The sequence below is a fragment of the Bufo gargarizans genome, unplaced genomic scaffold (genome assembly GCF_014858855.1).
Source record: "Bufo gargarizans isolate SCDJY-AF-19 unplaced genomic scaffold, ASM1485885v1 original_scaffold_1742_pilon:::fragment_2:::debris, whole genome shotgun sequence".
Classification (NCBI taxonomy): domain Eukaryota; kingdom Metazoa; phylum Chordata; class Amphibia; order Anura; family Bufonidae; genus Bufo; species Bufo gargarizans.
The window spans coordinates 99,417-112,444 of NW_025334490.1; the positions used below are offsets into that span (position 1 = coordinate 99,417).

Genomic DNA, 13,028 nt, shown 5'->3' on the forward strand with positions numbered 1-13,028 from the left:
AAAGGTCAGGGAATATACCCAGTTTGTCACCCCCTAAACCATTCTTGGGTTCCGTACTGTACCAGCAGTCCTTTTCTGATTCCAGGAACTTTTTAATGCCTCCCAACTACAGCTTTTCCAATCTCTACAGGTAAATGTAGATGCAGTGTCTATAGCTGTGTTTAAAATGGTAAAATTTACCAGCTTTTCATAAGATCAGTGCTAAATATAAGAAGGGTCTGGGTGCACGAGATCAGGCTTGCACCATTTCTATTTCTTCCATAGACTTGGATGACTTATTCCATGCACATGGGTGACCTCCATCCATCTCCTGTTTCTGTTTGCACAGATATAAATGAATGTATCACTGGGACACATAATTGTAAGGTGGGACAGATCTGCATCAATCAAATCGGTTCCTTCCGTTGTCAGAGGGAGATAAACTGCGGCACTGGCTATGAACTTACAGAGGATAACAGCTGTAAAGGTATGGGATGTAAACTATGGTGACCATATTTTGGTTTTTTCAAAAAGTTCACTTGGGGCAGGATGGTTGCCAGCGCTGTACTACGTCCTGATGTCACAGACAACGTTAGGTCATGCTGCATGCCTATGTGCACTACGTTCTGACACTGTATGCGGTGAGGACATAGGCAGCTCCAACAACTGCAGAAGAGGTCCAGGGAGTGGTGAAGGTAAAGCTAAAAAGAGCTTAGATGTTCACACTAGGACTGTCACCCACAATCTACCATATAGGGGTCACTCTGATGCTTCGGACTCTGGCATGCAAGAATATCATCATGTAGACCTAATCTTTACCTACTTGCACCCATTGGACCTTAATTTTCCAATATACTATCATTGTTATGTTTTTGGTGGTAACATTAACTTTGAACTTTCTCTGTGCCGTTGCATCTATAGTAAAGCCTTTAGGATACTGCCGTCTGGTGGCAAGAGTCATTATTTTTTATTTATTTTTTAAGAATAGTAATCACTATTCCATAACACATTGACGCCCCCTAGTGGCTGCAGGCCAGAACTGCCTCTCATAACATCTCAAGAAGCTGTATTATTTTGTGATTTGCAGATATTGATGAGTGTGCAACAGGGACTCACAACTGTCTCCCAACATTCAACTGTCAGAACACGGCCGGATCTTTCCGCTGTCACCCTAAAGTTCAGTGCAGCAGTGGGTTCATTCAGGATGCCCTGGGCAACTGTATTGGTAAGATCAGAATGTGTTTGGATTTAAGAGAATTTCAGGTTTGCTGGCTGACTACTATGCCCTCTACCATATGACAAAGCTGATGCTAGACCTGCCCCTGATCTACTCAGGTATTCCCACCATCACCATCATTGGTATTTCCACTGAGACCACATAATCAGGAAAATCATGTCAGGTGCTACTACTGACAACCCATAGAATCCTTTATGACATAGATTAACAGTAAGGTGAGGGCATCTCATGATTGGGGCAATCCTTATAGCATCTGACACCAATAACCATGGGTGAGGAGTTCAGATTTTATATGGCTCTACAGCAGATCACTGGATCCCAAGTTTGGGGCTTCATAGCCCCAATTTGCCCATTGATAGCAGGAAAGAAGGGTAGTGTCCTCCTTAGGCCAGTTTCTCAGCAGTATCCATAATTGGCATGTCTTTCAATGACTAAACAGTGGCCTACTTACCCCCATCCCCCCATCAACGGGACTAAAAACAGCTATTCTCAGGGTACAGACCCCTACCAATCTAGGGTTTCTTAACTTTTGGGGAAAATGTATCACCCCCATGATTTCTGTCTTCTCAAAGTCGCAAAATAGGGCTTAAAGGTCACTTGGGCAAATTTTCTGCAACGTTTAGTATTTTTACACCACTCACTCCATTTCTGAAAAGTTGGTGGAAAAGTGGCCATGGTTAGGTACATTAACGAGTTTCACTACAGATTTATAACTGGAACTGTCACAAAAGTTGCAAAGCTACTCCAGTAGGGAGAGTTGCAGAACACTGGAGAAGCAAAGTACGTCAACGCAGAATCAAGAAAAACTAACTTTAAATATTCCCCTCATGATGACCCCCTTCCCCCTCTTTGTTTCTATACAGATATCAACGAATGTCTGAGCGTCAATGCACCATGTCCTCAAGGTCAGACCTGTATCAACACTGAAGGTTCCTACACTTGTCAGCGGCACGTGGTCAACTGTGGAAGGGGATATCACCTAAGCGCTGACGGAACAAAATGCGAAGGTAAGTCACACCCTTTCTCATACGGGCAGTGCCCATAAGAGCTATACAAAACATGCAGAACTTTTTAAAGGGCCTAAATGGAGACTTCTGCCTGTTGTGCCAGTTAGGCCTATTATGTCATTTGGTCAGTATCCATCATCCATGGCCTACTATGGTGTGTCACTTTCACATGGCACACATGGCCTCAGGTGCACATCCGGCATGACCTCAATGGAAGAACCCGCACCCAGGCTAGGAGGTCATGTGAACATAGCAAAGATGGTGGAATCGGCAGCCCGATGGAGAAGAAAGTGACAACAAGCAAAGATCTTGACAATACTGAGGAAGCTCAAAAGTATCCATCCCAAAAAATCCATCTCATTCTAGTGACACAACACTCCGATTTCATGAAATAAATTTAAAGCAAAATATTCTGGTCTTTATTTTAGATATAAATGAGTGCTCCAGCATCCAGAACCCCTGTGGCGAGGGGCACACCTGCCTAAATGTGCCCGGTTCCTATAGATGTGAATGCCAAGCTGGATATCACTTTGACACCCTCAGCAGATCATGTGCTGGTGAGTATTACAGGCACGTAGTCCATGAGGACTATAGAAATACCAGATTATCATATCAGAGGATTTAACGAATACCTACCTCTGTAAATGCTCAGAAACCTCCTCAGTCACCAAAAAAGAGGGGGAAGCGGCTGAGAGACCAGGAAGGGAGCATGTTAATGCAGGTTAACCCCTAAAGACTTTTTAATTTATTTTATTTATCACTGTTCTGTGAATCACTTTGCCTCTGTTTTCCAGATATTAATGAGTGCAGAGGATACCTAGGTCGTGTCTGTGCCCACAAGTGTGAAAACACTGCTGGCTCCTTCTACTGCAGCTGTTCCACTGGCTTCAAGTTGGGTTTGGACGGCCGGACTTGTGAAGGTATAATGAACGGTTTCTTAAAGAACCTACATACAAAAGAGCAGTGGGGGAGGGCTGCTACTGCAGCCAGTTGCCTTACAGCCGACTAGTCTGATGACAAATTTTTGTCTGCTTATTGTTCAGATGTGGATGAATGTAGTAGCAATCCCTGCAGCCAGGAGTGTGCCAACGTCTATGGATCATACCAGTGTTACTGCCGTCGAGGGTACCAGCTAAGCGATGTGGATGGAATCACATGTGAAGGTAAAAACTATTTTCTCATGCTTAAGCTTCCTGTTGCCTAATTGGTAAGGACCGAAAGCAAAACTGTGCAGCATAGAACGACAGTCTATTGTATAGCGGAAAGAAGCTTTCCGCTTTTATCTATCATCCACCCATCTCGTATCTATCACTTATTCCTAATATATTATTTCCTTTATAATTATAGATATTGATGAATGTGCTCTGCCAACCGGTGGACACATATGTGCCTACCGTTGCAACAATGTTCCTGGCAGCTTCCGTTGCACCTGCCCCCCCACCGGATATGCACTGGCTCCTAATGGCCGAAACTGTCAAGGTACGTACTAAAGCAAGAAGCCACTGAAAGAGTTAACCGTTCCGTGGTGTCATCCATTTATATATCTTTCACAGATGTGGATGAGTGTGTGACGGGAACACATAACTGTAGCGGGTCTGAGACTTGCTTCAATATCCAAGGAGGATTCAAGTGTCTTTCATTCGAATGTCCCAAGAATTACCGCAAAGCTATTGAGACGTAAGTAAATCCATTGTATATGCGGGATTTAAGCTAATCCATATTCACATCTGATTGATGTATTTCATAGAAATTCACAGGAAAGGCACCAAATGTGTCTGAGTTGCAATACCACACACAGCCCATGGACTTAGTTTTTCCATTTTCATATAACGCCAAAGGTCCAAGAATAAAGTAATTTTCTTAAGACTTCAAAGTCGGATAAGTGGCTACCAGACCCTGATGTCGCTTATCTTGGCGGGAGAGAGGACCAGGCTGATGAAATGCAACATGTCCACAGACATGTCAGGCTGCCCACAGACATTGCCTATGGCCAAATATACTATTTGCATCACAACATTGTAGAATTAGTGAGGACGGGCCGAAATACGACAGGGGCAGTGTTACTGGATCAAAATAGGAAACAAGACTGGTAGAAGATCACATGCCTATGGAGGTAGAAACAGCACAGAGGATTTCAGGAGAGCAGTGTGTTGATCTTGTGGGAGGAGGTGCCAAGCCATCTTGTATGATTATCTTAGTCCACACTGGACTACACATGATAACAGACTACATGAAAGACTGAAGGCTAGTAAATGATACACAGCAGCACAGAGTATTTTAGGAGGGGAATGTACTGATGCTATAGGAGTCTGTAATCAGTCCACTTATCTAATATATAAAGCTGAGTGTATGTGTGTGTATGTATATGTATGTATGTCCGCTAAAGGAATCCGCACCGTCGCATTTTCAATCACAAAATTTGGCACACAGGTACATCAGGTGTCCGGGAAGGTTTTAGACCAGGTCTCAGCTCTCTAGGACGTACCGTTCCTGAGATATAAAAAAAAAATGCATTAGCCAATAGAAGCTTGGTCACATAACCCTTATCAGCTAATAGAAGCTCGCAAGCCATTAGCCTCCACATACAGTTTTAGTGTCCATTAACACGTCCGCAAAATGGGTCTGCGGACCCATTCATTTTCAATGGGGCCGGAATGTACTTTCCGCACTTCCGGATCCGCACTTCGTTCCGCAAAAAAATAGAACATGTGAATGGACCCTTACTCCAGGTTTCCATAACAACCCAGCCATTCTTCTTCATTGCTGTAGGTGAGCTTTAAAGGAAATTTGTCACTAGGATAATCGCTATTGAAGTGAAGCCATGGCCTAATAGCACTTAGTACCTTATTTCTAGATGTTCCTTTGTCCCAGCAATAGATGTTTTTATCCTCTGAAAATCCACTTTATTTGGTATGCAAATGAGCCAGTAAGGTGCCCAGAGGGGCGTCACTCTTGTAGGAAAGGCCCAGACACGCCCCCTGCCACAATGTGTCCACCCTCAAAAGATGAACTTAAAACCCTGCCCCCAGGCCCCATTAAGTCACACCCCTGATCAGGTTAGGCCACGCCCCTCCCACTCCTCGGCCAACAGGGATTTAAAAAATGAAGGTAAAAATCAACTTCTGTCAGCTGCAGGGGTCGGAGGGAGGGTGACTTTCTCCATGCAGCTCATACTTAAACAGCACAGTGCTGCTGTCTGAGAGTGAGCTTTTCAAAAGGACATCCTTGTGTCCGTCCAGGCCCTGCGCCAGATGGAGGACAAGGAGTCTGAAAGCCGGACTAAAACTAGACCTCTGGCCATCCTAGGGGCAGGCTGCTGTGGAGGTCACAGTTAAGGGGATGGTCCGCTATAGATATCAGTGTTAAGGGGGCAGATTGCTGTAAAGGCCACTGTTAAGGGGACGGGCCCCTGTGGAGGTCACTGTCAAGGGGGTGGTGTGCTGTGAAACTCATTGTTAAAGGGGAAGGCTGCTGTAAGGGTCAAAGTTAAGGGGGTGGGCTGCTGTGGAGGTCCAATTTTAAGGGACGGGGCACTGTGGGGGGGTCAGTGTTAAGCGGTGGGGGGCTGTGGAGGTCACTGTTAAGGGGGCAGGGTGCTGTAGATGTCACTGTTATAGTGGATAGTGTTGATATCTTTTAACAACACACACAAACATTAAATTAAATAGATTAAATATACCCGAGCAAAGCTAGGTCCTTCAGCTAGTCTAATATATAAAGCTGAGTGTATGTATTGTGGGGATTCGCTCTGGTAGGCAGATTAACGGACGCAGAACAGAGGCAAAAACAAAGTCTTTAACTTAAACAGTTCAGTGTTTATTCACACATAAACAAAATGACAGTTCGCCGTCTTGGTGTTCATTCACACCAGGGCAAGTCCACAGAACAAAAAACATTCACCTTGTCAGCGGTTTTGTCAGCAGCAGTCCAAAACAGGTTTTAGGGGCCTGCTTCCCAGAAATGCAGCTCTCAGCCCTTTAGCACGGCACACATCCTTAGATCTCAAAAAACAGACTCCACAGCTTCCTTGACAGATGGAGGATAATCCACCACCAGCTGAGACTGCTAGCTGGTAGGGATGAGCGAACCCGAACTGTATAGTTCGGGTTCGTACCGAATTTTGGGGTGTCCGTGACACGGACCCGAACCCGGACATTTTCGTAAAAGTCCGGGTTCGGGTTCGGTGTTCGTCGCTTTCTTGGCGCTTTTGTGACGCTTTCTTGGCGCTTTTTGAAAGGCTGCAAAGCAGCCAATCAACAAGCGTCATACTACTTGCCCCAAGAGGCCGTCACAGCCATGCCTACTATTGGCATGGCTGTGATTGGCCAGAGCACCATGTGACCCAGCCTCTATTTAAGCTGGAGTCACATAGCGCCGCCCGTCACTCTGCTCTGATCAGCATAGGGAGAGGTTGCGGCTGCGACAGTAGGGCGAGATTAGGCAGATTAACTCCTCCAAAGGACTTGATTAATCGATCGATCTGCAGCTGTGCATCATTGAGCTGCTGAAATTCAATTGCTCACGGTTTTTAGGCTGCCTAGACCGTTTGTCAGTCACTTTTTTCTGGGGTGATCGGCGGCCATTTTGTGTCTTGTGGTGCGCCAGCACAAGCTGCGACCAAGTGCATTTAACCCTCAATGGTGTGGTTGTTTTTTGGCTAAAGCCTACATCAGGGTGAAGCTGTCACACCAAGTGCATTTAACCAGCAATAGTCTGTTTATTTTTTGGCCATATACTACATCAGGGGCAAGCTGCGCCCGTCACCAAGTGCATTTAACCCTCAGTAGTGTGGTTGGTCAAGCTGTCACACCAAGTGCATTTAACCAGCAATAGTCTGTTCATTTTTTGGCCATATACTACATCAGGGGCAAGCTGCGCCTGTCACCAAGTGCATTTAACCCTCAATGGTGTGGTTGTTTTTTGGCTAAAGCCTACATCAGGGTGAAGCTGTCACACCAAGTGCATTTAACCAGCAATAGTCTGTTTATTTTTTGGCCATATACTACATCAGGGGCAAGCTGCGCCTGTCACCAAGTGCATTTAACCCTCAATGGTGTGGTTGTTTTTTGGCTAAAGCCTACATCAGGGTGAAGCTGTCACACCAAGTGCATTTAACCAGCAATAGTCTGTTTATTTTTTGGCCATATACTACATCAGGGGCAAGCTGCGCCCGTCACCAAGTGCATTTAACCCTCAGTAGTGTGGTTGGTCAAGCTGTCACACCAAGTGCATTTAACCAGCAATAGTCTGTTCATTTTTTGGCCATATACTACATCAGGGGCAAGCTGCGCCTGTCACCAAGTGCATTTAACCCTCAATGGTGTGGTTGTTTTTTGGCTAAAGCCTACATCAGGGTGAAGCTGTCACACCAAGTGCATTTAACCAGCAATAGTCTGTTTATTTTTTGGCCATATACTACATCAGGGGCAAGTTGCGCCCGTCACCAAGTGCATTTAACCCTCAGTAGTGTGGTTGGTCAAGCTGTCACACCAAGTGCATTTAACCAGCTATAGTCTGTTCATTTTTTGGCCATATACTACATCAGGGGCAAGCTGCGCCTGTCACCAAGTGCATTTAACCCTCAATGGTGTGGTTGTTTTTTGGCTAAAGCCTACATCAGGGTGAAGCTGTCACACCAAGTGCATTTAACCAGCAATAGTCTGTTTATTTTTTGGCCATATACTACATCAGGGGCAAGCTGCGCCCGTCACCAAGTGCATTTAACCCTCAGTAGTGTGGTTGGTCAAGCTGTCACACCAAGTGCATTTAACCAGCAATAGTCTGTTCATTTTTTGGCCATATACTACATCAGGGGCAAGCTGCGCCTGTCACCAAGTGCATTTAACTCTCAGTAGTGTGGTTGGTCAAGCTGTCACACCAAGTGCATTTAACCAGCAATAGTGTGGTTATTTTTTGGCCATATCCCAGTCTAATTCTGTCAATAAATCCATACCGGTCACCCAGCGCCTAAATACTAGGCCTCAAATTTATATCCCGCTAAATCTGTCGTTACCGCTGTACTGTTCTGGCTGGGCAAGTTATTTAGTGTCCGTCAAAGCACATTTTTTGTTCTGGGTTGAAAAACAATTCCCAATTTAGCAATTTCCTAATTTAGTGGTTTCTGCTGTATCAGAGCTATTTGAAATCTATCCCTAAAAGGGTATATAATATTCAAGGTGCACATAGGGTCATTCAGAATAACTTCACACACACGCTACTGTGCATTTCCAAGTCTAATTCTGTCACTAAATCCATACCGGTCACCCAGCGCCTAAATACTAGGCCTCAAATTTATATCCCGCTAAATCTGTCTTTACCGCTGTACTGTTCTGGCTGGGCAAGTTATTTAGTGTCCGTCAAAGCACATTTTTTGTTCTAGTTTGAAAAACAATTCCCAATTTAGCAATTTCCTAATTTAGTGGTTTCTGCTGTATCAGAGCTATTTGAAATCTATCCCTAAAAGGGTATATAATATTCAAGGTGCACATAGGGTCATTCAGAATAACTTCACACACACGCTACTGTGCATTTCCAAGTCTAATTCTGTCAGTAAATCCATACCGGTCACCCAGCGCCTAAATACTAGGCCTCAAATTTATATCCCGCTAAATCTGTCTTTACCGCTGTACTGTTCTGGCTGGGCAAGTTATTTAGTGTCCGTCAAAGCACATTTTTTGTTCTGGGTTGAAATACAATTCCCAATTTAGCAATTTCATAATTTAGTGGTTTCTGATGTATCAGAGCTATTTGAAATCTATCCCTAAAAGGGTATATAATATTCAAGGTGCACATAGGGTCATTCAGAATAACTTCACACACACGCTACTGTGCATTTCCAAGTCTAATTCTGTCAGTAAATCTATACCGGTCACCCAGCGCCTAAATACTAGGCCTCAAATTTATATTCAGCTGAATTTGAATACAATACATTGGGCCAAATAATATTTTTGTTGTTGTGGTGAACGATAACAATGAGGAAAACATCTAGTAAGGGACGCGGACGTGGACATGGTCGTGGTGGTGTTAGTGGACCCTCTGGTGCTGGGAGAGGACGTGGCCGTTCTGCCACATCCACACGTCCTAGTGTACCAACTACCTCAGGTCCCAGTAGCCGCCAGAATTTACAGCGATATATGGTGGGGCCCAATGCCGTTCTAAGGATGGTAAGGCCTGAGCAGGTACAGGCATTAGTCAATTGGGTGGCCGACAGTGGATCCAGCACGTTCACATTATCTCCCACCCAGTCTTCTGCAGAAAGCGCACAGATGGCGCCTGAAAACCAAGCCCATCAGTCTGTCACATCACCCCCATGCATACCAGGGAAACTGTCTGAGCCTCAAGTTATGCAGCAGTCTCTTATGCTGTTTGAAGACTCCGCTGGCAGGGTTTCCCAAGGGCATCCACCTAGCCCTTCCCCAGCGGTGAAAGACATAGAATGCACTGACGCACAACCACTTATGTTTCCTGATGATGAGGACATGGGAATACCACCTCAGCATGTCTCTGATGATGACGAAACACAGGTGCCAACTGCTGCGTCTTTCTGCAGTGTGCAGACTGAACAGGAGGTCAGGGATCAAGACTGGGTGGAAGACGATGCAGGGGACGATGAGGTCCTAGACCCCACATGGAATGAAGGTCGTGCCACTGACTTTCACAGTTCGGAGGAAGAGGCAGTGGTGAGACCGAGCCAACAGCGTAGCAAAAGAGGGAGCAGTGGGCAAAAGCAGAACACCCGCCGCCAAGAGACTCCGCCTGCTACTGACCGCCGCCATCTGGGACCGGGCACCCCAAAGGCAGCTTCAAGGAGTTCCCTGGCATGGCACTTCTTCAAACAATGTGCTGACGACAAGACCCGAGTGGTTTGCACGCTGTGCCATCAGAGCCTGAAGCGAGGCATTAACGTTCTGAACCTGAGTACAACCTGCATGACCAGGCACCTGCATGCAAAGCATGAACTGCAGTGGAGTAAACACCTTAAAACCAAGGAAGTCACTCAGGCTCCCCCTGCTACCTCTTCTGCTGCTGCCGCCTCGGCCTCTTCTGCTGCTGCCGCCTCGGCCTCTTCCTCTGCCTCTGGAGGAACGTTGGCACCTGCCGCCCAGCAAACAGGGGATGTACCACCAACACCACCACCACCTCCGTCACCAAGCATCTCAACCATGTCACATGGCAGCGTTCAGCTCTCCATCTCACAAACATTTGAGAGAAAGCGTAAATTCCCACCTAGCCACCCTCGATCCCTGGCCCTAAATGCCAGCATTTCTAAACTACTGGCCTATGAAATGCTGTCATTTAGGCTGGTGGACACAGACAGCTTCAAACAGCTCATGTCGCTTGCTGTCCCACAGTATGTTGTTCCCAGCCGGCACTACTTCTCCAAGAGAGCCGTGCCTTCCCTGCACAACCAAGTATCCGATAAAATCAAGTGTGCACTGCGCAACGCCATCTGTGGCAAGGTCCACCTAACCACAGATACGTGGACCAGTAAGCACGGCCAGGGTCGCTATATCTCCCTAACTGCACACTGGGTAAATGTAGTGGCAGCTGGGCCCCAGGCGGAGAGCTGTTTGGCGCACGTCCTTCCGCCGCCAAGGATCGCAGGGCAACATTCTTTGCCTCCTGTTGCCACCTCCTCCTACTCGACTTCCTCCTCCTCTTCTTCCACCTGCTCATCTAGTCAGCCACACACCTTCACCACCAACTTCAGCACAGCCCGGGGTAAACGTCAGCAGGCCATTCTGAAACTCATATGTTTGGGGGACAGGCCCCACACCGCACAGGAGTTGTGGCAGGGTATAGAACAACAGACCGACGAGTGGTTGCTGCCGGTGAGCCTCAAGCCCGGCCTGGTGGTGTGTGATAATGGGCAAAATCTCGTTGCAGCTCTGGGACTAGCCAGTTTGACGCACATCCCTTGCTTGGCGCATGTGCTGAATTTGGTGGTGCAGAAGTTCATTCACAACTACCCCGACATGTCAGAGCTGCTGCATAAAGTGCGGGCCGTCTGTTCGCGCTTCCGGCGTTCACATCCTGCTGCTGCTCGCCTGTCTGCGCTACAGCGTAACTTCGGCCTTCCCGCTCACCGCCTCATATGCGACGTGCCCACCAGGTGGAACTCCACCTTGCACATGCTGGACAGACTGTGCGAGCAGCAGCAGGCCATAGTGGAGTTTCAGCTGCAGCACGCACGGGTCAGTCGCACTACAGAACAGCACCACTTCACCACCAATGACTGGGCCTCCATGCGAGACCTGTGTGCCCTGTTGCGCTGTTTCGAGGACTCCACCAACAAGGCCAGTTGCGATGACGCCGTTATCAGCGTTACAATACCACTTCTATGTCTCCTTGAGAAAACACTTAGGGCGATGATGGAAGAGGAGGTGGCCCAGGAGGAGGAGGAGGAGGAGGAAGAGGGGTCATTTTTAGCACTTTCAGGCCAGTCTCTTCGAAGTGACTCAGAGGGAGGTTTTTGGCAACAGCAGAGGCCAGGTACAAATGTGGCCAGCCAGGGCCCACTACTGGAGGACGAGGAGGACGAGGATGAGGAGGAGGTGGAGGAGGATGAGGATGAAGCATGGTCACAGCGGGGTGGCACCCAACGCAGCTCGGGTCCATCACTGGTGCGTGGCTGGGGGGAAAGGCAGGACGATGATGATACGCCTCCCACAGAGGACAGCTTGTCCTTACCCCTGGGCAGCCTGGCACACATGAGCGACTACATGCTGCAGTGCCTGCGCAACGACAGCAGAGTTGCCCACATTTTAACGTGTGCGGACTACTGGGTTGCCACCCTGCTGGATCCACGCTACAAAGACAATGTGCCCACCTTACTTCCTGCACTGGAGCGTGATAGGAAGATGCGCGAGTACAAGCGCACGTTGGTAGACGCGCTACTGAGAGAATTCCCAAATGTCACAGGGGAACAAGTGGAAGCCCAAGGCCAAGGCAGAGGAGGAGCAAGAGGTCGCCAAGGCAGCTGTGTCACGGCCAGCTCCTCTGAGGGCAGGGTTAGCATGGCAGAGATGTGGAAAAGTTTTGTCAACACGCCACAGCTAACTGCACCACCACCTGATACGCAACGTGTTAGCAGGAGGCAACATTTCACTAACATGGTGGAACAGTACGTGTGCACACCCCTCCACGTACTGACTGATGGTTCGGCCCCATTCAACTACTGGGTCTCTAAATTGTCCACGTGGCCAGAGCTAGCCTTTTATGCCTTGGAGGTGCTGGGCTGCCCGGCGGCCAGCGTTTTGTCTGAACGTGTATTCAGCACGGCAGGGGGTGTCATTACAGACAAACGCAGCCGTCTGTCTACAGCCAATGTGGACAAGCTGACGTTCATAAAAATGAACCAGGCATGGATCCCACAGGACCTGTCCGTCCCTTGTCCAGATTAGACATTAACTACCTCCCCTTAACCATATATTATTGGACTCCAGGGCACTTCCTCATTCAATCCTATTTTTATTTTCATTTTACCATTATATTGCGAGGCTACCCAAATTTGAATGAACCTCTCCTCTGTCTGGGTGCCGGGGCCTAAATATATGCCAATGGACTGTTCCAATGTTGGGTGACGTGAAGCCTGATTCTCTGCTATGATATGAAGACTGATTCTCTGCTGACATGAAGCCAGATTGTCTGTTACGGGACCTCTCTCCTCTGCCTGGGTGCTGGGCCTAAATATATGCCAATGGACTGTTGCACTGGTGGCTGACGTGAAGCCTGATTGTCTGTTACGGGACCTCTCTCCTCTGCCTGGGTGCTGGGCCTAAATATCTGACAATGGACTGTTGCAT

General features: G+C 47.5%; 1 protein-coding gene across 2 annotated transcripts in view; it reads left to right on the forward strand.

Annotated features, from left to right (window-relative positions):
- The window catches only part of FBLN1 (fibulin 1), a 93,578-nt gene that overhangs the window by 45,667 nt on the left and 34,883 nt on the right, over positions 1-13,028 (forward strand). For both annotated transcript variants that reach the window (XM_044274413.1, XM_044274414.1), the window contains exons 7-14: positions 329-466; positions 1,067-1,204; positions 2,080-2,223; positions 2,652-2,780; positions 3,018-3,143; positions 3,267-3,386; positions 3,571-3,702; positions 3,777-3,900. In XM_044274413.1, the coding sequence (XP_044130348.1) occupies positions 329-466; positions 1,067-1,204; positions 2,080-2,223; positions 2,652-2,780; positions 3,018-3,143; positions 3,267-3,386; positions 3,571-3,702; positions 3,777-3,900 (1,051 nt within the window). The remainder of the gene's footprint in view (positions 1-328; positions 467-1,066; positions 1,205-2,079; positions 2,224-2,651; positions 2,781-3,017; positions 3,144-3,266; positions 3,387-3,570; positions 3,703-3,776; positions 3,901-13,028) is intronic.